The sequence below is a fragment of the Mesocricetus auratus genome, unplaced genomic scaffold (genome assembly GCF_017639785.1).
Source record: "Mesocricetus auratus isolate SY011 unplaced genomic scaffold, BCM_Maur_2.0 Super-Scaffold_100009, whole genome shotgun sequence".
NCBI classification, from domain to species: domain Eukaryota; kingdom Metazoa; phylum Chordata; class Mammalia; order Rodentia; family Cricetidae; genus Mesocricetus; species Mesocricetus auratus.
Window position 1 is genome coordinate 49,311,790 of NW_024429193.1, and position 23,393 is coordinate 49,335,182.

Genomic DNA, 23,393 nt, shown 5'->3' on the forward strand with positions numbered 1-23,393 from the left:
CGAGGCTATGAAACCTAAAATGAACCAAACAGGCTAGAAATAGCATCACTGAGCAAGCCCCACACATTCATCTGCTGAGCAAATGCCCCAGTGGATGTAGCAGGCACAATAATTCAGGGAAGATGGGAAGCATTTCACCTCAGCTGTAGGTCAGTCCAGGAGACAGACATTCCAGTCTGGTGTGAATTAGTTAAGGTTCTTTTTCTGGGGATGTTTTCCTCATGTAATCATTACTTTTAACAGACTGGCTTAGAACTGAGTTAGCCTGATACCACCTATCTTTGGTAAGTATAAAGTTACTTTGAGACCAAGACTATTCTGGGCTTTTATTCTATGTATGGATGCTGCTGGCAGAGGGAGAAAGATTTTTAAAAATATATTTTTGTTTTATGTGTTTCAGTGTTTTGCTTACATATGTGTGTGTGTGTGTGTGTGTGTGTGTGTATGCCATGTTCATGCCCAGTGCCTATGGAGGCCAGAGTGGAGTATCAGAAGACAGCGTTGAATCTCCTAGAACTAGAGTTATGTACAGCTGTGTGCTGCCATGTAGGTGCTAGGAATCAAACCCAGATCCTCCACAAGAGTAGCAAGTGCTCAACCTGCAGGCAGCTCAACAGGTTAGAGTGTCCTTTACAGGTAGACCAGTTGGTCTGAACCTTTCCTAGGCAGTTCAACTGGTCTCTTTGATTCTAGGCAGCTTAGCTGGTCTCTGCCTCTTGCAGGTACTCAGCTGGCCTGATAATCTCTCTCAGAAGTCCTTATTATTTATATATATATTCTTGGGAGGGAGGGACCTCGTGAGTCTGATCAGTTTCAGGGACTTCTTGGGCTATTTTGATTGTTTTAGGTCTTAAAGAGCTTCCCTACAGGATGAAGTGTGCTCTTCCCACTGGAATGTCCCTGTTATTTTTATCTCCCTATAAGCATCCTGTGTCTTAGCCAGTTTCTCTCCAAAGTGGAAGGTTTTAATCTTAGAAGAAACTGCTACACAACACCAGGACACCAACAAGCTTCACCTTGGAAAGTACCTAGGTTCTCAATCACTGAACAGCTGACTCCCATTTTGGTCCCAGTGGCATCCCTCTGCTCCTTCTCCTCCCCTGCCAAGACACTGCCCCCATGTCCATGCTACCTACAGTACTCATTTTCTACCAAAACATCCATCCTGCAGACTCCTGGCCTTCAAAGGAAGTTGACTGACTCCCAGAGCCCATGAACCTCCATCAATTGTAGCAAAGGTTAGAGGTATCTATAGGTTAAAGTACACTTTTCAGAAAAAAAAATCTAGAGTTCCATTAGAGTCTCATTGGAGTTTGCTACTTCCCCACTGAGGAAACTCAGGCTTGAAGTTATACACTATATGGCCAAGGAGATGCTCAGCAGGTAAAGGCACTTGCCACCAAGTCTAATGACCTGAGTCTGACGCCTGGGACTCACGTGGAGGACAAAAGAGAATGATCTCCAGCACGTAGTCCTCTGACCCCCCTGTGCATGCCACATTAGATACACACACACACACACACACACACACACACACACACACACACACACACACACTATTAAACGCTTATAAACGTTATCCACTGTATAGACTTTAAAGATAGTTATCTTTGATGTTTTTCCATCTGTTCCAAGAAGATTTTGTTTCTTCACTGGTTTTTTTTCCCCCTACAGTTCAGATCAATGCTCCTGGAACTGACTGTGAACAGGACCTGGGGGCCTTGAAGTCCAGCCTGGCTTCCGCTCAGGCTGTGTGATCTTTGGCAATTGGTTTAACTTGTCTGGGCTGCAGCTCCCACTTATCTTCATTCGGGGATAGCACTGTCAACCTTCATAGGTTCCTGAGGCTTGAATGCAATCCCATATCTACTACTGAGCTCAGAAATGGATGCTCATGAAACTTTCTGTCCTCCTCACATCTTTCCCTTCTTAACCTGGGGCAGCGTGACTGAGCACACTCAGCCACAGCCTCCCCTGAGGGCCTGGGGCTGGATGCTTTGATCTGGCTGAAGGTGGGGATAATGAGACCTAAGGTGCCAGCAGAAGTGCTGGCAGCTGAGGTGGCTGGTAGAGAGACAACAGAACATGCATGTGATATTTGGAACACAGCTGGAGATCACACTGCGTTTTGGCTTTCACCAACTATTTGACATTTTATGGAGCTCATTTCTAAACATGGAGCTGGGAGCTGGCAGGCCTGGCTCCATTCCCAAGTTCCAATTCAGTAGCCTCTGCTGCCGGGGGCTTCAGTTTTCTCTCCTCTCACTATCATCAGAAGGCATTCCTGTGAAACTCAGCCGTAGCAAAAAGCGTGGAAACTGAAGCAGAGGGAGTCTTATCTCCAAGGAGATGAGATCAGCATTTCCCTGGTCCTATTGGATGGTTAGTTAGTCTTGCATATGGTAATAGGATAGCCCCAAGTGGAATGAGGACCCTTGCTAGAGTCTGCTGCCTACCAAACACACCAGTTCTCCAAGAAGCTGGCTTAAGACCGGGCCCTGCCCCCACGCGTGCATGAGTGTGCAGGCGAGTCAGCTGACCACAGAGCATCGTGAAATCTCCCCCACACTGCCTCTTCCCTTCCTGGCAGCTACAGGCTCTCTGCCATGGATCCTTGTTCTGTGCCCATGTACTACTGTTTCTCCTGCAGAACTAGCAGTGAAGCGAGCCAGTTTCTTGATGTTGATAGGGGGTCTGGGGGGGGTCCTGGAGGTTATTTCCAAGAATTGAGGCCTGCTTGGTTCTCCTTACTCTGTGATCTATCTCAGCTTTACTACTCTCTTTCAGCCTGTGCCTTCTAGAAGCTGAGACCATTGACTTAGAGAACACTTGTAAAGGACCCTAAGCTTCTCACATGGAAAGGACAAGAGAAATCCAAGTCACCTCTTTATCTCTCCCAGATGATGGGGATGAAAACTGTCCAGCCATGCCCTTTCTTGCTCACTTGGCGAGTAAGTGAGTTAATGCCAGGCTTGGATATTCATATACCCTGTGAACCTGACCCAAAAGCTACCGAGTATCAACCATGAAGCCATCAATCCATAAATCATCTTCTATCCTCCCTCAGTCCTAGGAGTCTGTTCACTGGAGACCTTCAAAGTCACTTTGGCCTCTCTTACCAGTGTTGTCTTCATCCTGGGTTAGGATATCATCTCTGTCACCTGATGGCCAGAAAATGTTTTCAGCTACCAAGGATGATACACATTTTATCCCCATTCACAGTGGTGGTAACAAGAGGGAAAAAGCTGGGGAAGCTTTGATCAGCCACCAGTCTCAGAGCTCCTTGAATGAGCTTACTCTAAAATGCATCCTTGCCTTTCTGGATATAGATGACACATGCCACCATGGCTTCTCCAGACCCTTGACCTCAGGGTCTCAGCCTGTCTACCAGACCTCAGTCAGTCTCTGCCTGTCCTCCATACACCCTGTTCCCTGGCCACAGCCCCACATCACTGTTCTCTGAACTTGTGCCTTTTCCTGCATTGGGCTCACTTGACCTTCTCCTTAGAGTGGAGGGTCCCTCCGCTACATCCTCTGCCTTGCAAACTGGAATCTGTCGGGATCCACTATGTCCTGCCCAAAGGATGTTGTGTCTTGTAACCCTGCATACCCACTGCTTTGCACAAGCCCTGTTAGGATCCATAGTTTAGATTTACCTTTCCTGGAGCCTTTGTGTGTTGGGTCGTAGTAACCTAGGAGCCTTTGTTAAAAAAGAATGATCTAAAGTACAGATGAGACCAAGTGGAGGACTACAGTCCTTTAATGTCATATGGATGCTTTGTTTAACACCAAGATTATTGAATTCTCTAGAACTGAATTCACAGATGGCTGCTGAGTTCTTGAAATGTGGCTAATGCCATATGCCAAAATGACAATATTTTGGACTTGTCGGGTTAAAAACATATTATTCAGATTACTTTTGTGCTTGTTTTCGCTTCCTTTGTGTGTGGGTTTTTGTTTGGGGTTTTTGTTTCTTTAGAGACAGGGTCTCAGTATATGGTTCTCAATGATGTCAAACTCAAAATCCCAAACTTCCAAATGCTGGGATTGCAGGTGTGTGGGCCACACCTCGTTTGTGGTTTTCTTTCTTTCTTTTTCTTAGACAGATTTCACTATATAGCTCTGGCTGTTCTAAAACTCACTATGTAGGCCAGGTTGGCCTAGAACTCAAAGAGATCCAACTGTCTCTACCTCCTATGAGCTGGGATTAAAGTCATACACCACCACACCCAATTTGTGATTTTTATTCCTTCTCTTTCTCCCTTTTCCTATTTTCTTTCTTTCTTTTTTCTTTTTTGGTTTTTCTAGACAGAGTTACTCTGTGTAGCTCTCACTGAACTGAAACTCGCTCTGTAAACCAGGTTGTCCTCTAACTCAGAGATCCAACTCCTCTGCCTCCCAAGTGCTGAGGTTGAAGGTGTGCACCCATCTTTCTTTTTTAAAAATTAACTTTATTGTTTTATTTATGTGAGTGTTTTTCCAGTATGTACATCTGGGCACCACCAGTGTGCCTGTTGTTTTACAAAGCCAGCACTGACTTCCCTGAAATTGGAATTAGAGATGGTTGTGAGCCACCATGTGGGTATGGGAATTGAACCTGGGTCCTCTGAAAGAGCAGCAAGTGAGCCAGTCATCTGTCCAGCCCTATGGTTTTATTTCTTAATGTGGCTACTAGAAACTGTTAAATCATACTCAGGGTGCACATCTATTGGAAAGTAGCTCTAGAATGTGTGCTGTCTTATATTATTAACTGCAGATCTAGATCATGAAGTTGCATGTTAACTTGAACCATGTTTTCTTGGGTAGAGTTCCAATGACTCCTTTCATGAAACTCAGTTTTATTGTCCTGTCATTAACCAAATTTGTCTTAAATGTTAAAAACAAAACAACAAAAAATGGGTTCTTCCATTTGTTTTTTTAATGCTATTCCAACATTATCATTATATTATTAATGAATTCAACAAAACCTTTTGCTATTGTTGTTCTCTTTAAATAATATTTGGGAGGACTTAGTTTCTTTTTTTAATTCTTGAACAATTTCATACAGGTATATAATGAGTGTTGGCCATTTCCAACCCCCTATTGCTCTCTCTCACCAACCCCCTGCTGAAATTCTACTTACCAATCAACCAGATCTTTCCATGAGACTCATATGTTTTCCTTTTTAGAATTTTTTTGAAATTATACTTTGAAAAAACAATCAGCAACAAAAAATTGTACATTCATAGATCTTTGTCTCTGCCCAACTTTAAAGCAAAACTAGACTGTCAATATGCCCAACATCACACCAAGACTCCATAAATGCTGTGTGAATAAAAAGCACTTGTTTGGGACTGGCGCCCTAAGTTTGTACCACCAACCACATTACCCAGTAGGATTCCTGTGAGTTGCAGGTCTAGGAGGTAGAGAGGCAAAAAAAAGTGTAGGATTCTCTTTTCAGACCCACCCCCCCAGACTCTAGGTTGTTCTCCAGTTCCTGGGGCCTGTGCCTCAAAAGGAGGCTGGCCAAAGCAAGTTGCTCATTGAACTTGACCTCTTACCCATCCTGCCCTGAGGCCTGAGTGCTTGCCAATTCTAGCGCTGTGAAGATCTTGTCAGCCAAGCCCGATGCTCCTCTATCCAGGTCCAGACATTTTTATTGTTAGAGGTCAGTAGTGAGGCCAAATAGCAATGCCCACCTTAAGAGCCAGGTCACATGGGAGTCCCAGAGAAATGTCTCTAGGTCTTGAGTCTTGGCCAATAATTGGAAAAACATGTCTCTTTCCCTTTCCCCTCCTAGGCATCCTCACAGTGAAGCCTGGCTGGTGGCAACTGAGAACCAAAGGTGATTACAAATTCCTTGAGGACAGTTTTTCATCTGCATGCGTGGCACCTGGTTAGCACATGCCTGGATGCAGTATACACAATCTTCCTTCTTCTCTCTCTGCCCTGCTCCAGCGCAGAGCCAGCTTCCAATGAGCCTGCTCTACAGACTTCTTGGCCTGAGCAGAGTACCATTAATCAATGCCCCCTTTGGGAGTCTGGGCAGGGTCAGCTGATAATTAGGTGTCAAGCTCAGGGCTGGTGACCTTTCAGAAGTGTCACAGTGAGTCTCCTTCCCCTGTCCACATTCTTCAAGAGAAAAAAAATTGGTAAAACCTTTGCTGCTTCAGTAGAATAAAAGCAACATTTTTTTAAATTGTTAAAACAACAACATAGATTTCCTGTTTTAACCATTTTTATTGCACCATGACGTTAAGTACATTCACACTGTTGCACAGCTATCCCATTATCCATCTCCAGAACTCTTCATCATCTCTAAACGAATTAAGCACTAATTCCTCAGCCCCCTAACCCCATGCCTGGAAGCCATCCTTTTACTCGATTTCTCTGAGGTTGACTACTAAAGTATCTCATCTAAACTGAGTCGTATAATATGTGCCCTTTAAGAGAGCAGCATTTAAATTAGCACAATGTCTCAAAGGCTCATCCAGGTAGCATTTGTCTGAATTAGTGTGTGTGTGTGTGTGTGTGTGTGTGTGTGTGTGTGTGTGTGTGTGTGTGGTGTGTGTGGTGTGTGTGTGTGTTACTGGGATTAAACCCAGGACCTGAAATATGCTAAGTAGGTAGAGTCTCTACCACTGAGCTGTACAACCAGCCCTTTATAAAGCTCTCTTATTTTGAGATAAGGTCTCACTAAGTTGCCCAGGCTAGCCTTGAACTCTGTCTGAAACCCAAACAGGCCTTGAACTTTTCATCCTCCTGCTTGAGCTTCCTGAGGAGCCAGGACTATAGGCCTGTCTGCACCAGGCCTGGCTACTCTTCCTTTTCAGAACTGAAATTACTGTCATATGTTTAGGTAATATTGTATTTGTCTGCATCCGCTGGCAGGCACTTAGCTACCCCATCCCCTTTGCTTACTGCGGATAGCATTGCCAGGAACATGGGTGGACCAGTAAGTATCTGCTTAAGTCCCAGTTTTCATTCTTTGAGGAATATCCACACCAAGTAGAATTCTGGCATCCATGGCAATGTTATGCTTAGTTTTTCTAGGTAACAGCAGCATGTCTTGAGCTACGTTATGCTGGCTCTAGGGTGTAGTCACAGTATCTTCTTTAAGCAGCACAGAATCCCTAAGGATGGAGATAATTGTCACCACCTTATAGAAATTGAGATTTAAAAAACAAAACTGACTTGCTTCAGTAACTGACAGTAAGTTTTGAACCTAATTCTGCTTGATTCCAAAGGCACCGCCATCCATGCACTGGGACACTGAGTCATGGGAATCCAGTGTTTGAGGCCAGCGAGGCCGTGCTGGAAGAAAAACTAAGGAAAGAAAAAAGGGGGAGCTCTAAGAAGGGGCCCCACCTTGAAGCCATTATAAAATAATCCTTCCCTTTTTCAACAGAACACCTTAGCAGGGCAATCAGTTGCTGACAAGAGCATGTCACAGCTCCCTCTTTTCTTGTATCAAATGGAACAGTCTTTCACCTGGTTTCTAGATCCAGCCCAAACTGTCGCACCCAACCCTTCCCCTTAGCATCCAGGCCACCCACCTTACCTGCCTCTTAGCACAAACCACCCCCCTTACCTGCCTCTTAGCACAAACAGTATCTTCCCTAGAAAATCATCTGTGCCTCCCCCCCCATCCCCTGCAGGGGACTCTTCCACGCTTTCCTGTACTCTGGCTTTCCACTGAAGAACCTTTGCCCTTGTTGCTTTATATACTAGCTCCCTGGGACATAGTTCATATTAAGTCCTCTGTCTAGTTCACATCTACCAATGCATCTTGTGAACTGAAAAGAAAAGGTCGTACCTACTAAAGAATTAGCAAGGCGGATGGGCTGACTAGAATCAGGAAGGAGGGGAGTTGGGATGTTGCCTATCCAGAATCAAATTATCTTGGGCTATCTTTAGCCCTCTTAACAACCATTCATTGTTCACCTCTGTATCTGATCCAATATCCTTGTGACTATTAGGTAAATCTTCTAGAATATGTTAACTTAACAGACTGCTAGCTTCCACCAACCCCAAAGCTAGGAAGGCTGTCAGCATCTGGCGCCTACAACCGAGATGCGCTTGCCTTGCTGTAACCCATTCACATAATGTCTCCACTAGTGGAGCTGAAGATGCCTTGAGATGTGACTTTCTTTTGTTTCGTAACTATAAAAACTCCATGGAATGGCTTCCATGACTCATGGCACTGGGGAAACCTGTGGCCATGCTTCCAGGTTATCGTCACTCATATTTGAATCAAGAGTAAATAAGCATTCAGTTCCCCCTAAGGAGAGAGCTTTGTTTGGGTGGATAGCATGATGCTCTGAAGACCCTCGAATCACTCAGTTAGTGGCACCAGGGAAGAAGGAAACCAAGGGGAAAGCCAGGTTTACCCAGAATTTGCCAGAGATCTGGTTGCTGAGCTCTGGTACAATTTCTGTGCCATGTTTGCTATCAGAAGCCGGAGCAATTTGTGTTGGGAGAGTCTCAAGAAATGGGATGAAATTATCCTGTCGGACAAATATGTCCACACAGTTTGTCTAAGGGTGTGACAGAGAGGCTCCTGATGGGGGCTGAAATTACTGTCAGGAGGGAAGCCAAGTCCTGAAGGGATGGTTTGCTTTTGAGACCTCCACAGTCATTCCTTCCTGCTTCCATCCTGATGGGGGCTAAAATTCCTGTCAGGAGGGAAGCCAAGTCCTGAAGGGATGGTTTGCTTTTGAGACCTCCACAGTCATTCCTTCCTGCTTCCATCCATTCAGTCATCCCATGGGTCTTCACTGAGGGAAACAATGAAATGAAAAGAGGAAAAAGTGAGACATTCTGCAGGATGACTGTAAGACGGGACACAGCATCCTTCTAGGGAAGGTCCAGCAGTGTAAGAGAAGCTCCAACACTTAGGAGGCTCCTTAAGAGAAACAGGGAGGCTGTGACTGCAAGCCTCTGGATGGCCAGGAAGCCCCGACCCCACCTCTGCAGGCTCAGCTCATGCTTTGAAGTCAGCACTGGGGGGTGAGAAGAGGGTCATGGCAGACAGAGAGGAGGAGGGGTTAGTAGGCATAGAAAGAAAGCCGGGTATCCTGCACAGCAGCTGCTTCTACCCAGAGCTTAGAAGGGGGAATGCCTGTGGGGTATGGGATCGCTGCCTGGGGCCTACACAGGAGAGGCCCACGCTCATCCTCTACCCCTGGAGTGTTAGAGCAGCTTGCCTCTGGGACTCAGTTTAGAGCACTTCAACTCCACGGGCCAAGAGCATGGAGTGTGTGTGCAGCAAAAGCACACAGAAGTGGAATTTGCTCAGAAGTCAGGGATTGGGCAATATTTGTCCCCGAGAGAAGGAGGCACTTAAGTGAGTCAGCTGTGATTAGCTGTAAGGTGTTGAGCTGCCAGCTCAACTGACTCAGATGGTCATTCCAGCAGCCCTCTGAGATGAGCAGGGCAGGCATAGACAGTGATCATATTGTGCAAGCAAAGAAAGCAAGACACCCAGAGGTGAAGGCCCTTTGGGCTACTCATCCATCCTTAAAGCAAATGGAGCTCAACCTCAGTGTTTCTGTCCTTATTTCAAGTCCTCGATCCTGTAGGCTGCCTGTCCTATAAGCATGAATCCAATGAGGCCCACATTTGTTGGACTCTGAGAAGAAACCCACACTGGTGAGCTGTCCAGCCGCTCCAGGTAGCTCTTTTGAGGACTGACCAAGGGAAGGAGCAGGAATGGGGACAGATTCCGAGTCACCTTGGCAGGCCACCTCCACTCTACCAACGTACGTGAAGCCCACTGGCCATGCACTTGGATGCATTTATCTGATGAGGCCTTGGCAGGGGTGGCTTAGAAAGCTCAGAGTCTTCATGGCTGGGGAAGGATGTCCAGGTTCTGTGACTCAGTATGCCTGCAGGAAAATAAATCCACTAAAATGATTTCTTTTTCCTTCCATCAAAGAAATGAGGTTCACAATGCATCCCTGGCCACTAGAGGAGAGGCATTTCCAAATGCCTAAATGACCCTGGTTACAGATCTGGAATTTGTCACTGGGGTTTTTGGAGATGAAAGGCTGTCTGGCAAGGTGGGCGTGGGGCCTGTTTCTCTTGTGAGCTCCAGTCTGGGAGGAGTGGGGGCAGAGGATTCTGCCACTCACTGGGTTCTCCCTGCTGGATACAGCTATTTCCTATTTGTTGGAGTACTCTGAAATGTTCTCTTTGGTCCCAGGAGAGGCTAGATGGGCCAGGCAGGGATGTGAGGACAATCTTAGTGTGGCATCTGTCACTTCGTTGATTGCCAGGGTTAACTCAGCAGATCTGTTGGCCTAGGCGGGGGTCCCTTTTCTACCTCACTGCTCCATGTATGTCCCTCTCCAAGTTGTGTGCTCAGTGTATGAAGATGACCTTCCCTGAGTGAGAAGGATAGTTCTTCAATCTCTAAGGGACTATGAGTAGCTACTTGTCCCTTCTAGAACCTCTAAGACAAGCTCTCAAGGTTCATTTGTAGGAGATTGTGGGCGTTAAACTTCCAAGATACCAAACACATCCAAACGAGGTGCCACATGTGGTAGCCTGTCTTTCTTTTTTTAATTTAAGTTTTTAAGAATGCTGTACAAAAGCACTGAATTGCTTTTGCTGTGTCCTCCCTTGTCCCTCCAACATTCATGACCTCTTTTTGCTATCAATGTTACGTGCATACACATGTGTGTATATGCATATACATGTATACACACATATGTAACCTACTGAATCCTTATGGCCTTGTTTCCACGTGCATGTGTACATGGTATAACTCTTGGGATTGGAAAACCTATAAGGGAGTTCCTCCCTAGGGGAAATTGATTCTCCCTGTCTCAACAGCCATTGACCATCTGTAATGACCACACTTCATCTAGGGACGAGACCATGTAGAATTTGCCCTATCCAGATTCAACTGTCATTATGCTAGCCTTGTTCAAATGGCCATATTGTTGAGATGGGCACATTTTCCCTGTCATATCTAGAGAGAGTGCTATTTAGCAGCAAGTGTCCTGGGCCTCTGAATCTTACCATCTTTCTACCTCCTTGTTTTGTAAATTTCTTGAGCCTTAGGTGTAGGGGCTATGCTGCAGATTTGTCAATTGGGGTTGGGCACCTCACAGCCACCTATTTTGACTAGTTGTGGATCTCTGTCATCTCTGTTGCAAAAAGAAGCTCCTTTGACTAGAGGGAATAATATCTGTGGGAATAAGGATAAGGATTTAGGTTACAGTTAAAAATTATATTGGTTTAGAAAAATGGCAGTAATAGGTTCTCCTCTTGGGTCTATGACTTCTCTAGCCATGAGGAATTGGCTAGGCTTACTCTACCATGTATGAATTCCCTCCCATTGAATGAACCTTTAGTCTAATTAGCTAGCTGTTGATCAAGATAAAAGTGCCACTATTACACCATTGTGGATGTTATACCAGTTCAGTCATTGTTGTGGTCTGTAGGATTCATAGTTGGGTAGGACTACTGGTTGCTCCTTTCCCTTGCCAACTTGTATAGCACCTTCTGGTACTATGAGAGCAGCTCTTCGGGAAGAAGATTTCAGGTCACTTAGTTCAGTTTCTCCAAGTCCTGTGCCCGAAGTGTGTGGTGTCTTCAGTAATAGGGTCTTACCTTCAAGGTCTGGAAGGCAACTAAGGGCAATGGTAACACCCCATATTATCTTGGAAGACTCTTGCATTCCTACTACCAGCAACTGAAGGGGAGAGTTCCCATGCCTAACACTAAGGAGGGGGTGTTAGATACTGTATGTTTCTTGGAAGCAACACCATCACCCTATGTGACATAACTTCATATGTGGAAGAGGTGATGTTACCACTCTAAAGATGGGAACACGGTGCTCAGGGAAGGGAACTTACTGGGTTGGACACTTAGTGATGCTGTCACAAGCTTTTCACTGGTAAGGAAAATTGAGCCTTGGAGCTGGACATGGCCATACATTTGGAGGCTGAGCCAGGAAGAGGACCGTGATTTTTAAGGCCAAATCAGCTTATATAGTAAAATTTAAGGCTATTTAGGACCTTGTTCAAAACAAAATAAAACATAAAAGAAAATAAATCAAGACTTTGGAAGGTTAATCTCGTTTACCCAAGGTAAAGGACTACAAAATAAGACATAAACAAAAGACATGACACTGGAGGCCAAAGATCAACCCGTGTTTAGGACTGCACCTCCTGCTAGCTCAGAAGGAAACCAAACTATGCCAGGCTAAAGGCTCCACCCTTCTGCAGACTGAGTCCTCTCTGCTCTCCACCTCAGCTAAGGCCCGGAAAGGCAGTCATGGTTTGCTTAACAAGGGAATGTCTCCTTGGGTGAATCCATGAATGCATGTACCTAAGTGTGTTTAAACTAAGATGTCTGTGATGCTATCGGTGTTAGAATCTCGTGGGAGCACCGACAGGTATCTGGCTCTTCAGTCATAGAAACATTACAAGGAGAACATGACTGTATACCCTCATACTCCAATTGACAGCTTTCTTCCTGAAGGCTCTCCTGACACTCTGGGCATCCCCTCTTCACCTGCTTTTAGCTCTCGTTGTATTTACTGACCCTGAAGGCTCTTTGTCACCATCTCCTGATGTGTCCTCTTGTTTCATGCGTGTGTGCCTTCCTCCTGCGTCCCCTAAAGAGCAACAACTAATTGCACTAAAAGTCACATTGCTCACAGCCCTGAGAGGTCCACTCCAGAACACAACTTCTTCAGGGTGGAGGCCACCCATTTCCTGCTGTTGCAACCCCCAGCACAGGAGCCATACAGAAGGATTGAGCATGCGCCCCATGGCTTTCTGTTATTGTTCAAAGCATTTGAATGTACATTGTCCCCGTGGATCCTTCTGAAAACCTTTGACATGGGACAGGTTCTAAGGGACTAGTGCTGCACGTACCTAAACTGACTAGCTGTGTGTAGGAACAGTACAATAACAAATCCAAAGCCCCTCCTCTGCAGACATACAATGGGTCTACCACCTCTGTCCACTGGTTTTTCTCTGCTGTTTCTCATGTGGCATGAATCCTGCTAGGACCTTGTGAAGGAGGTCATCAGACTGGCTGAAGGAAGCTCATGGGGGAGGGGCAAGGATGAAGAGCACATCAGGAGAAACCGGAAGTTCAGCCCCCAGCATGCTGAAGTTTGTCCATAGAGGCCCCTCTCAGCGTCTTCAAAGGGACCAATACTAGTTTAAAGGTTTACAGGGTCTGTGTCCTACACCCTGACCAGCCTCCAGTGGAGGCAGGTGATGTTTTACAGGCCAAGTTCCAAGTAGCCCCATTATCCTTCCTCCTGCAGGAAGGGAAGGGAGAGCATTAAAGGCTGGCTTCTCTTTCACCTGACAGAACAAATAGAGCAGAAGGAAGGAAGGAAGGAGCTGCTGTCTTAGCTGCAGGGTTGCAGAGGGAGCCTGAAGTAGCTCTGCTGTGCCCTGCCCATCCCCACAGGCATCCCTGGAGCTGCCTTGCCAGGACTGAGGATTAGGTAGCTCATATTCGTTCTCATTCTCCGCCCAACTAAGGAGTGCTTAGGAACCCAGCCCCTTCTCTGTCTCTGCAGGGCCTGATCCCCAAGACTCATCACAACACTGTAGGGTGATCTGGGGCATCATTTGCACCTAAGTCACCTGCCCATACTGGGTATCCAAGAACAGTCCCTGAGAGCTGTGGTCATGTTCCATTTTCCCATCTGTGGCTTATCTGCCTGAGGAGGAAGCTGGAGCCAAGTGTGCGGCACCTGCTTTTTTTTTTTTTTAGAGCAGTCCTGGCATGGGCTGCATGCTTTAAGCTCTGTACAGCCTCCTGCTCTGGGAAATGCAGAATTAATTGAATGACATGTGCAGTGATTACGGGAAGAAGGAGATGGGGGGGGGTGAGAGCTGTCTGTAGATCTTGCCAGAGACCTAGGAATTAATTCAACCTGTCACTTTATAGTGAGTTCCCTTAGCAGGTGTCAGTGGACCAGTCACCTCATTTGTCCTGAATACAGTACCTCATAGCCTGAGCATGCACTTTGCAGAGACAGCCAAGCCTCGTGAAGGCCCATAGAGAAGCTACAACACTAGGGTGGAACAGGCTACAGCTGGAACCACAGAGCCTTCCTATTCTATCCCATTACATCTAATCCCATATCGGTTTACTGCTTACTAGGTGGTGGATACGGTGCCAGGGTTATACGTAAAAGGACCTTCCAGTCAGAGCAGCTCATTGCCTGCAGATATGTCAGCCAGATAAATACATAGTGTATCTAGACTTTCACAGCGAATCTTGGCTCCAAGTGCCCTGTAAGGTCTGCTGAGATCAGGGAACATACATGCTCTCTTAGTCACACCTGCAACCTTGGTGTCTGGCACAAAGCCTGGAACAGAATAGATGCGGAATATACATTTATTGAGTGAGCAAATGAACCAATGATCTGAGTCAAACCAGCAATACCCCCAAAACTCTGCAAGGAATTAGGATTCAACGTTTCATACCCTTCCCGTTCCTTGGGCAGGGGTGGGGCTCTCCTCTTCTCACATTGCTTCCCTATAGACCTGTCTACAGCCTGGCATTCAAGTCCCATCCTGAGTCCCCCAAGTCCGAACTGGCAAAGATACTAATATTAGCAGGTCAGAGTCAGCATAGAGATACTTTAAGTTGCTTTGGCTGACTGGGGAGCCCTAGACAGAGCTGGATGTATTTTTAGCTCTTTGGGTATCTGGAAAGGTATTTGAAATGCAGTTGATGTTACAGACACTGGGCAAATCAGTATTCTGCTACTGGCCTCCCCATGCCAGCAGTTTCCATTCAGTGTCTCTGGAGCAAGGGTTGCCATGGAGATTGAGTGCCAGGACAACTGAACTTCCCGTCAGAAAGCCACAGCACAGGTAGATCTCAGGGCCAATGGGAAGCCAGGAGCTCCCTGGATGGTTACATCTTCCTGTCTTGAAGATAAATGGTGGCTGAACTCGCTGGTACCCTCAGAAGGGGTCAGAGGTCAGTCAGAAGACAGAGGGTATTGTATCTGGAGTTGCATTAAAGGATTAAGTCTCTTTCTCCCACATATATCCCCTCTCTTCTTTCCCCAAAGAATGTGGGTTTTCCTGAGCGGCAGTTTGGAAGCCGTGAAGATGAGACAGGGAGGTGGGACAGGCAAGTCCTGCATAAACCTAGAGCAAAAGTGCCGTAGAGGTTGGGAAAGGCCAGGCCACCCCTCTCCTGGAGCCGTTAGAGTTCCAGAACCCTCTCTTCGGGATGGCACTGCAAAGGGTTGCCCCATTTTATCCCTGGTGTTTCTGTGTACCTGGTTTGCTAAGCAGCTGAGATGAAAGGCAAAGGCTCCAAGACACTGGGTAGTCCACCTACACTGGCTCCAAGACACTGGGTAGTCCACCTACACTGGCAAAGCCAGTAAGCCACAAAGCCAGAGGGTACCCATACTGTCCCATCCAAAGACTCTTGAAGAGTATTTAGTCTTTTCTTCCATGGCATAGAGAATAAACTGAAGCCCAGAGATAGCACGTGATTGGCCCAAGGAGTTGGTAGTGGGGCAAGGGCAGCATCATTTGCCAACTTCTCTTCTCATCCCCTAAATGTCTTTCCAGGTAATGTGCTATTCTAAACATTTTTTGGATTGTCCTTTAGCAATGGAGCAGCTGGGGGATTATATTCAGCTGATGTTAATGGAGAATTGGTTCCATGTCTTAAACATTAGTTTATTCTCTCTCCTAAAAGATTTCATGCTTTTGAGGTTGAAGCAGAAGGAGCAAAAATTCAAGACAGGGCTGGGTACAGAGTGAGTTTGAGAACAGACTGGGTAACATAGTGAGAGCCTGTCTCAGTAGAAAGGAAACTAACAATAACAACAAAAAGAAGTCTAGAGGCAGCTATTCTGGGATTGGTGTAGAAGTGGTACCTTGTTATGAGGGATGAAGGTTCTTTTTACTTTTCTTCATCACCGTCTCTAGCACATAGTTTTTTTTTTTTCTTTTGAGGTTTGAGACAGGGTCTCTCTGTGTAGCCCTGGCTGTTCTGGAATTCACTCTGTTGATCAGACTGGCCTCAAATTCACAGAGATCCTGCTACCTCTGCCTCCGAAATGCGGGGATTAAAGGTGTGCGCCATCACTGCCTGGCCCTGTAGTTGTAATTCTAAAATGCTCAAGATGGCTGCTGTATCAGGCCATCACACCCACATTCCATGTAGGAAAAGTGGGGAGAGAAGGGACAGCAGGGGCATGTGTGTGTGCCCTGGTTACTGCCCCCTTTCATGTAGGAATCTTTCTCTAATATACGCCCCTATTAGCACCTGCTGGCTGTACAGGAGGCTCAGAAAGATTGTCTTTCACCTGGGCACATTGCTACCCTAAATAAAACTAAGGTTGTGGAAAGAATGATGCTGGGAGAACAGCAGTGTCTATCAGATGCATCTTTTTTTTTCTAATTTATTTATTATGTAAGGCCAGAAGAGGGCACCAGATCTCATTACAGATGGTTTTGAGCCACCATGTGGTTGCTGGGAATTGAACTCAGGACCTCTGGAAGAACAACCAGTGCTCTTAACCTCTGAGCCATCTCTCCAGTCCCCTATCAGATGCATCTTGCTAGGCACATTTCTCCTTTACAATTTATAAAGAGCTCCTGTTTCTTGCATCTTAAAAGTTTTCTGAAAGCCGGGCGTTGGTGGCGCACGCCTTTAATCCCAGCACTCAGGAGGCAGAGGCAGGCGGATCTCTGTGAGTTCGAGACCAGCCTGGACTACCAAGTGAGTTCCAGGACAGCCTCCAAAGCCACAGAGAAACCCTGTCTCATAAAAACCAAAAAAAAAAAAAGTTTTCTGAAGCTGGGGAAATAGTACTTATGATATTAGCTTGAAGACCTGAGACTGATCTCAGAGCCTCTATGAAGCCAGGTGTGGTGGGCTATGTGTGGTGGGCTATGTGTGGTGGGCTATGTGTGGTGGGCTATGTGTGGTGGGCTATGTGTGGTGGGCTATGTGTGGTGGGCTATGTGTCTTAAATCTCAGCTCTTCTAGTGGGAGATGGGAGGTGGAGATAAGAAAATTACGACAAGCTTAGAAGATAGCTAGCCAGGCATAAGCAGTGGGGAAAAAACAAACAAACAAACAACAAACAAAACCCCTCAAAAACAAAAGGCCCCGTGTCAAGGTGGAAAAGGATAACCAATCCCTGAGGTTATCCTGACTGCCACAGAGTGCCATGGTGTATGTTCATTGGCATTCTCATACACAAATTCATGAACACATTGATACAAACGCACGTGTGCGCGCGCGCACACACACACACACACACACACACATACATTTTATTTTCTAAAGTTCCTGCAGAGTATATAGGTTTAAGGACACCTGTCCTTCTAATCATCAATATAGGTGATGATTAAGTTCTTCCTAGAAACAAAATGAAATGTCAGTTCAATTAAGTTCGAAGGAAATCAATGGGCCGTCTAACTGCTGGAAGAGTCTGGGGCCAAAGAACTAATCCACTAGATTAGCTAGAGGGATAGCTTCGAGCACAGTTAGCTCCCTAGCCCAGAGCCCTCCTGTAGGGTTTAGATTCTCTGTTGAGCAGCTCTGGAATGCTGAAACCTGGTATTCTCAGGCTGTGGCAGCCAGCAATGCAGTGTGGAAGTTGCAGAACTTCTGCTGAGGCACAGCTTCCTCTACACAACATTCACAAGGCTACAGTTCTTTCTGGATCCGAGGCATCCTTGGGTTAAGGATAGGTCAAAGACATGGAGGAGTGTTCTCCTCATAGATAAGAGAAACCCTAAAGTAATTGAAAACCTGGTTCCATGCTTTCACTTCCTGCCATTGTCATTAAAATACTTCAAGAACGCAGGGCACCCAAAGCATCCCAGAATGGTGCTTCCCAACACTCTCTTCAGAGGCTTTGTTGTTCAAGTCATGACAAAAGGTTCTGTGAGGGGGTGATGCCCAAGCTAGGATCGGCCTATGCACGTGCAGTTGAAATGAATCCTTGAGACGAGCCCAGACACCCTGTCGATCTCAGAATCCTTTCTCCCAAAAATAGACAATGGATTTGAGTAGAGGGGATCATATGCTCAGCTGAAAACCTTGCCTTCTCAGACATATTTGCAGATAGTCACAGTCCTGGACCACAAAATATTCACTGGTGGAGTCTCTGGGAAGTGTATGATTCCTGAACAACAGGCAAAGACCAAGAAGAGACCACATATGACTCTCATTCACTCCTTCTGGGAGAAAGTGGTGTGGGAATAAACCCATGGGGACTCCCCTAATTTGTGTGGGGTAGTGGGATGGGAGGCTAAAAGGATTTGAGATCAAAGGCCCTTCATGACTTTCTAACACCCCGCCCCCACATCTTCTGACTTCTCCCAATCCCATTTGACTAAGCCAGTGGGGTCTTGGCTAAATTCTCCTCAGAGCTCATGGCAAGATGAGTGTGCCTTCCAGCAGGGCGAGCCCTTCCCCACTTGTTCATCTGCATCGCTCTGGGAAATGGAAGAACAAAGGTCCAGAGATTGTTGTCACTCCTTGGAGAGAATGAATGGAAGAATGAAGGTCCAGAGATTGTTTTCACTCCTTCTTGCAGAGAATATGGCTCTTAGGAAAATGTCTCTTGGCTGCAATGCAGAATAAAGAACTTGATCCTCTCAAACCTGAGGAGCCTTCTCCCTCAAGAATAGCATAAGGGCGCTCCCTGTTCACAGGATATGGGTTGTATATCTTGACTCTTTGGAATCTCTATGAACTTAGCTTCATAGAGAAAAAAATGGTGACTGTATCATCCATTAGATTCTTATCAATCCACCTGTTTTGGGTGTGGTTTTTATTTGTTTTCTTTCTCTTTTTTAGGACTGGAGATTAAGGCCAAGATTTTGTGAATGATAGGCAGGTGCTCTACCACTGAGCTATACCCTCAGTCATTCCCATATGTCTTTGAGTGACTGTTGTGTACCTATATAATCTCAGCAAAATGAACAAATGTCTTTATATGATGTCTACAAAGAAATATAGATAGGAGACAATAATGCAAGCATATGATTTAGGACAGCAACTGTGGCTCAGCAGGTAGACATAAACTGGGTGTGGTGGCACACACCTGAAACGCCATCGTTTGGGAAGTATAACAGAAGAATTAGAAGTTCAGGGTCATCCTTAATTTTATAGCAAGTATCCTGCTTACTAAAAGAAAGAGAAAGAAAAGAAAGAGTCTAGAGTGACCCTTTGCATTCTTTATATGGTCTTTATAACCTGCTTTATTTTTACACAGTTCATTTATCATATATGTGTGAGTGGTTTGCCTGCATGTCTGTGCATTATTTGCATACCTGATATCTTTGGAGGCCAGAAGACAAGAATAGACCCCCTGAAACTTGAGTAACAGAAGATTGTGAGCTACGATGTGTGTGCTGGAAATAAAACCTGGGTCCTCTGCAAGAACAAGTGTTCTTAACTGCTAAGCTGTTTCTCCATCTTGTTATTACTCCTGTTATAAGGAAAAAGAAATAACAAGAGAGATTTGAAAACAGTAACAAAACATTTAACATTTTCAAAATAATTACTTGAAATTTTGGTTGGTAAGTTGTTACTGGTAATGAAAGGTATTGCCCTAAAAGCTTTTGCTTTTGAGTTATTAGTTAACGCTGGGGGGAAGGGCTACCTAATTAATAAGACATTTAAAAAAACAACTAGACCATGAGGATAAACTTTCTTCATTTTTTTTCAGTGACACTTAAAGTCACTGTTCAGTTTAATCTAGAGTTTCACTCTTTGTTAGATGTAATAATAAACATACACAAAACTCCTCTGGTGCTTCTCAGTCATCGAAAAACATGAAAAGCCACATGCCCCAGGGAAACATTTGCTTTTTCTACCATGAAAAATGGTTGAAATAATACACAAGGCGATATGGCAATAAAAAATGCAATCTTTTGTCAGCAGATATTATTGAGAGATGCACAGAAAACATTATTGAAAAATTTTAAGACATGAATATCAAGACAGTATGCCTTATAGAAAGCATATGATGCACTTGATTAAAAGTATGGGGATTTCTAACAGCTCAGTAAATGGGATTTGCTAGATTTTATTAAACCATGTGAGAGAGAACTGTTCTTGATCCATTAAAGAGAGGTTGTATGGGAGAAGTTCCTTAATAAAAGTGTTTTATGGGAAAATTATTGACTGGAATGAAAAGAGGAGCCTCCTGTGGTTACAAACACAGATCCACACTTGACATTCAGTCACTAGCCTGCCAAGATGCTAAAGCCAGGCATGCATAAAATGGATGTATGCCATTGGTGTTCTTTGTTTAATACAAATAAGGTCCTTAAGCTGTAATATTGCTCTCACACATGTTGTAATGGGGTGTAGCGTGACCAGGAAGATCTTCAATTTACATAGAGGCTCACTGACACTCCTTCTGGCCAATATCAAAGATAAATTACATGTTTTGCCAATATCAAAAGACAATGGTTTCTTCTTGTTGTCCATATCTGTGATGACAAATGGCTGTCAGGTAAATTTTTAATAAGCAATCTTAACTTGTGCCTTTGAAATAAAAATGATGCTCGATCCAATCTTTTTTTCAAAGTAAAATTATTCTAAAGAAAGAACATTTGATGCTTGTGTTTCCTTCACTACATAAATATTCCTCAGCATTGCTTGTAGTACAGTCGACCCTCCCCATCCACCAGTTCTGTATCTTCAGATTAAATCAGCCCGAATGTAGTTAAGGCGAACATGATTGCATCTCTACTGAACATACATAGACAAAGGACACTTTCTTTTCTTTTTTTTTTTTTTTGAGACAAGGTTTCTCTGTATTACTTTGGAGTCTGTCCTGGCACTCACTCTGTAGACCAGGCTGGCCTCGAACTCACAGAGATCCACTTGCCTCTGCCTCCTGAGTGCTGGGATTAAAGGCTCCCAATGCTCAGCTAAAAGGACACTTTCTTCATCACTATTTTCTGAACAATTCAGTTTAGGGTGGTGAAATGGCTCATCGGATAAAAGAGCTTGTCACCTGACAAGCACAAAGACAGATGCATTGATCATGAAATAAAATGGAAGACCCAGACCCAATCCAAACACCAACGGACACCTGATTTTTATATAAAGAAATACACACTGGAGAAAAGACAGCATCTTGAACAAATGGTGCTAGTCAAACTGGGCAATTGCATGCAGAAGAATGCAAATGGATCCATACTTATCACCATACACAAAACTCAACTCCAAATGAAACAAAAACCTCAACGTAAGGCCAGATACACTGAATCTGATAAAAGAGAAAGTGGAGAATAGCCTTGAACTCATTGGCACAGGAAAAGACTTTCTGAACAGAACACCATTAGCACAAGCACTCAGAACAATTAATAAATGGAACCTCATGAAATTGAAAAGCTTCTGTACAGCAAAGGACAGCATCATTTATACAAAGCAGCAGAATGGTGTTGTTTTAAAAAAGTGATGCTCGAGAGAAAGTCACCATGCAACAGAGCTTGGGTGGAAGGGTCTTTTTATTATGGGAGAGGGGACACCGGCCTCTGGGGACAAGAGTGGCAGAAGAGAAGAGAGGGAGGGAGGGAGGGAGGAAAAAGGAAGGGAGAGAGGGAGGGGGAAAGAGGAACAGAGAGACAGGTAAAGAAGCAAAGAGAGAGAGAGAGAGAGAGAGAGAGAGAGAGACAGAGAGAGAGAGAGAGACAGAGAGACAGAGATGGGAGGTGGGCAGGGCCCTTTTAAAAGGGAACATAGTGAATATGCACAGATAGTGCTCTTACTGGCTGCAGCTGAGGGCATATCCTGCCAGGACTCTAAGAGCAGGCTATTACAGATAGATGCCTGGATACTAACAAATGGGAAAAGATTTTTACCAACTACACATATGATAGGGTGCTAATATTATATATACATACATACATAATAGAGAGAAAAAACTGGACATCGAGAAAACAACCCAATTAAAAAATGGAATACAGATCTAAACAGAGAATTTTCAAAAGAGGAAATGCAAATGTCTGAGAAGCACTTAAAGGTATGTTCAGCATCTTTAGTCATTAGGGAAATACAAACCAAAACTACGTTCAGATTTCATCTTACACCAATAAGAATGACTGAAATCAATAAGACAAATGACAGCTCATGTTGGGGAGGATGTGGAGTAAGTGTAACATTCATATATTGCTGGTGGGGTTGCAAACTTGTACAGCCACTATGGAAATGTGTGTGGTGGTTCCTCAGGAACTTCAAGCTACCTTAAGATCCAGCTGTACCATTCTGGGGCATATACTCAAAGGATGCTCCATCCTACAACAGAGACATTTATTTGTTCAGCTGTGTCCACTGATGCTCTATTTATGATAGAAACTGGAAACAACCTAGATGTCCATAAACAGACTAGTGAATAAAGAAGATATGGTACATTTACATGGTAGAATATTGCTCAGCTGTTAAAAATGGAATTTGAAGGTAAATAGATGGAATGAGAAAAAAATCATTCTGAGTGAGGTAACTCAGACCCAGAAAGACAAATATGGTATACATTCTTGGTTAGTTGTTAAGTCATTGATAAGCAAGCTACAATCCCTATAACCACAGAGGTTAGGTAAAGAGTAAGGGACTAGGAAGAAGGGATGGATCTCCCTAGGAAGGGAAATAGAATGGATGAAAAGTTATGGATGAATGAAGTAGTACTGATTGGGAGGGTCAAACTGAGGGGACAAGGGAAGGGAATATAGGGAGGGACAGATAAAACTAAGGGTCATTTGAGGGGCCATGTGGAAACCCATTCCAGTAAAACTTACTAAAATATATACATGTAGGTGATCTAAATAAAATTGCTAAACAATGGGGGTGATATAGTCCCCAACTGGAAGCCTCTAATACTCAATATGAGTTACATCCGATTGAGTTCTTAGCCAAAGGAATCCCACGGGACCCTCCAAACAACCTAGGGTATTGCCGAAGCTATTGGTTGCTCTCTACAAACTGACAGTAAGGTGCTATTGCCAAAGACAACACCTACATAATTCATGGAGCATGAGGAAGTCAGGCTGGTGCCTACTTAGAGCCGTCACCCTTAAGAAACAGTATTCACGATACTGGAAGCTACACTGTGCACCACTCAAAGAGAAAGGTAAACATCAACCCAACTACAAACCCTTTGATCCACAATGGTATATCTGCCTACTGTGCCATTATGACACCTCGCTCTGGTGCCATAATGGTACAAAGCATGTAGAAGTAACCAGCAAATATCCGATTTGAGTAAAGACCCACTCCATGAGATGAAACCCATACCAACACTACTAGGAACCTGAAACTAGATAGCCCAGGGACCTAGGGGAAAACCATTACTATTGTCCTGCTGAAGGGCCATAGCAATAAGCTGATCCCTAAAAACATTCTGCTATACTCATAGATCCATGGGTTGC

The 23,393-nt window shown here is 44.7% G+C and overlaps 1 protein-coding gene across 2 annotated transcripts in view; it reads left to right on the plus strand.

Moving 5' to 3' along the window:
• Positions 1-23,393, plus strand: part of Kcnc4 (potassium voltage-gated channel subfamily C member 4) — a 109,826-nt gene that overhangs the window by 30,397 nt on the left and 56,036 nt on the right. Inside the window, exon 4 of one of the 2 annotated variants that reach the window (XM_040752074.1) lies at positions 5,780-6,108. The exons of the other annotated variant lie outside the window; for it this stretch is intronic. Within the exon in view, the coding sequence (XP_040608008.1) occupies positions 5,780-5,880 (101 nt within the window). The 3' untranslated portion in view covers positions 5,881-6,108. Of the gene's footprint in view, positions 1-5,779; positions 6,109-23,393 lie in introns of those variants that run through there. 2 annotated transcript variants of the gene reach the window in all.